Source organism: Symphalangus syndactylus, chromosome 8 (assembly GCF_028878055.3).
Source record: "Symphalangus syndactylus isolate Jambi chromosome 8, NHGRI_mSymSyn1-v2.1_pri, whole genome shotgun sequence".
In the NCBI taxonomy this organism is placed as follows: Eukaryota; Metazoa; Chordata; class Mammalia; order Primates; family Hylobatidae; genus Symphalangus; species Symphalangus syndactylus.
This window is the reverse complement of record NC_072430.2, coordinates 121,479,016-121,481,837: the sequence shown is the minus strand read 5'-3', so window position 1 is coordinate 121,481,837 and position 2,822 is coordinate 121,479,016. Positions and strand designations below refer to the sequence as shown.

The window sequence follows — 2,822 nt, the reverse complement described above, 5'->3', positions numbered from 1 at the left end:
CCCCTGGCCTTGCAAAGCCCCTCATTTTGGCAGAACTTACCATGTCGACCAGCCGCAAATTAAAGAGTCATGGCATGAGGAGGAACAAGAGCCGATCTCCTCACAAGGGAGTCAAGAGAGGTGGCAGCAAAAGAAAATACCGTAAGGGCAACCTGAAAAGTAGGAAACGGGGCGATGACGGTGAGTGAGGGATGGGGAGGAGACTGCCAAACTTAGGCACACATTGATGCCAGGCCCTCCCTCTTGGAGGCAGCCCTCACAGGACCCTGAAATCTTGGCCTGAGATTATTTCCAATAACTAAATGCAGATTTGAGCAATAAGAGTATTGATGGGAATGTTCTAATTCGTGTCTCTGTTGCAAACCTGTCCTTTCCCACAGCGAATCGCAATTACCGCTCCCACTTGTGAGCCCCCAGCGGGCTCTGCCCTGGTGTGCTTCACACAGCACCAAGCAGCAACAAGAACAGCAGAAGGGGAACTGCCAAGGAGACCTGATGTTAGATCAAAGCCACAGAGGAGCCTATGAAATGTGGATCAAATGCCAGTTGTGACGAAATGAAGAATGTATATGTTGGCTGTTTTTCCCTAACATCTCAATAAAACTTTGAAAGCAGAAATGTTTACTTTGATCTTTTGGTTGGAAAGACTTGAGTTCCTGAGCTAGGTGGGTTTGGGGAAGAATTGGCCAGTATGAAACCATTAAATGTGACTTGGAAAATATCAAAAGTAATTTGTCCTCCAATTCCCTCCCACGGTAGTCCTTCTCTGGCCACACACTATTGCCGTATTTGTCTTCATCCCAGTGTGCTGTCTCCCTCCCCAACATGGAAAGGGAGAAGAGATAAAAAAGGGAGAAATGCATTCGTTAGCATAAACCAAAGGATTCAAGCTGTTTTTGTTAGAGCTTAAACCAAAGGATGCAAGCTGTTTTTGTCAGAGCTTATAGCATAGAGGTGTTGAAAGCTAAACTAAATCTAAAGACTTGGCCCAGAGAGAGAGATCACCTGGAGGAGCTCTTAGAAGCTCTTAATTCATTGATCATATGAGCAGGATTAGCAGGCTAAGAGATGGGAACACCTTCTGGACAGATACCAACATACTATTTGTAAAGGATCCTATTAGTAACAGTGGAAGTGATGAGAGTTTAGATTTCTTTAGGTTATTTTGGTAGCTATGTTGGGCTTGAGGTAGGCAAGACTAAAGAGTGGGATATTGCCTCGTAGCATGTCATAAGCCTTAGTCCAGTGTGCCCGGAAGTAGGAATTTTCTCAATCTGAGTAGGCCTTATTGATCATTTGACAGAGAACTGACTTTAGGGATAGAGCTGGTTCTGCTCATTTGGGAAATTCCTAAGCCCTCACTTTACCTTGTCCCTGAGTTGTAACACAATTTATGATGTCTCTGGTCAAGGATATGACATTCACCCACTCAGAGATGCATCATATTTTTCTTGTGTTTGCTGTTGCCTCAGAGGTAGCTCCAGGGTAGAAATGAGACTCATATTTAAACTCAAGAACCAACCACCCACATGGTTTCTGGGGAAGTAACCAGGAAAGGGTATAAGCAGGAAGGAATGAGGGGGCATGAGGTTAGACACGAAGTTTCCAGCAGTCAGGGGTGTGAGACATGGGAAGAGGACACTATTAAGTCTGAGCCTCATGCAAATGTGTGGGTACCAGGATGTTGGTCCTATTAAGGGGTGGCAAAGGGTGTTCCTGTGGGTTAGAATCTAGAAATGCAATAAAAAAGCATGTTCATTTTTCACATAAGTCATTTCACTTATTGGGGTAAAATATTTCAAGTCCTCACTCTTCCATAACCCTAAGAATGCGCATGCTGATTCAGAGCTGTTTTCAAGTTCATGTAAAAAACATTTCTCCTTACCGTCAGGCACACAGATACTTCAAAGTTTTCCATTGTCAGTTTCCCTTTTTGTCAAATAGGGATAGAGAAAATGCTTCATAACCCTCATCCTCCATGGTTATGTCTATTTACCTCCTAAATGTGACTTTTGTTTGTCTTTGCTTCTCTAACTAAACTCAGATTAGTCTCAAACAATCCTATATGTGTCCGTAGTGTCACTGAATGAAGCTCTAACTTCTTAGAAGTTTGCACACATATCTGATCTGGATTCCCTCCTTCAAATCTCTGAAAGAACTCATCAGCCATGGCTCTCACCCTGCTCTCATGCCCCTTGGGACTTCCTCTGCCTCTGTATAAAATGTAAACACTCTTTGCAACACATGAAGTCTATAAAATAAATCCAAAAAGTAAAAATTGTTTAATTATTTTAATGTGCTTTTTCTGCTCTTGCTGTAAATTCTTTCAAACAGCCTCATAGGTTGGGTTCTCAGGGAGTGGAGATGGAGTTTGAATGCAAGATGTTTATTAGAGGTCAGTACTTGAAGAGGGAGGCTGCAGGGTTGTACAGAAGAAGGAGCTGAACAAACCATCAGGCAGTATAGCCAGGCCTTTATACCATTTATACCCCACCTGGCTGGGCTGCGCCAGTAAAAAATGGCATTTCCCTGCTGAGGCAGACTCAGAAGGGAGCATCAACTGGAGGTTCCTTGGTGGATCACACACCCGCAATCTGAGCAGCTCACCTCGGTGTCTATTACAATTGATCTCCGGATGATCTGTATCTTTTCTCAGCCTCTGCTCCCCATCTTCCCCTTAAGCCTCTTCACAGCTTGCTGCCTTGCCACTTCCTGCTGTGACTGTGTCATGAGTCTTCAAATGCTCTTGTGCACAGCTCACTTCTCGTGGATTGCCAATTTGCACAAAGATGACCTCTCCCATAGGACAAAGTCAACAATCA

The 2,822-nt window shown here is 43.9% G+C and overlaps 1 protein-coding gene across 1 annotated transcript; it reads left to right on the top strand.

The window, feature by feature from the left end:
* On the top strand, positions 1-618 carry TNP1 (transition protein 1). The gene is made up of 2 exons (XM_055287853.2): positions 1-180; positions 381-618. Exons 1-2 carry the CDS (start codon positions 42-44, stop codon positions 407-409), a joined length of 168 nt encoding a protein of 55 aa, XP_055143828.1. The 5' UTR covers positions 1-41; the 3' UTR covers positions 410-618.
* The last annotated feature ends 2,204 nt before the right edge of the window (positions 619-2,822 follow it).

Excerpts from the sequence above, each read along its gene's own strand:
- TNP1 (XM_055287853.2), top strand. The coding sequence starts at position 42 with ATGTCGACCAGCCGCAAATTAAAGAGTCATGGCATGAGGAGGAACAAG. Across the intron at positions 181-380 it reads TAGGAAACGGGGCGATGACG|CGAATCGCAATTACCGCTCC; the intron begins GTGAGTGAGGGA and ends CCTTTCCCACAG.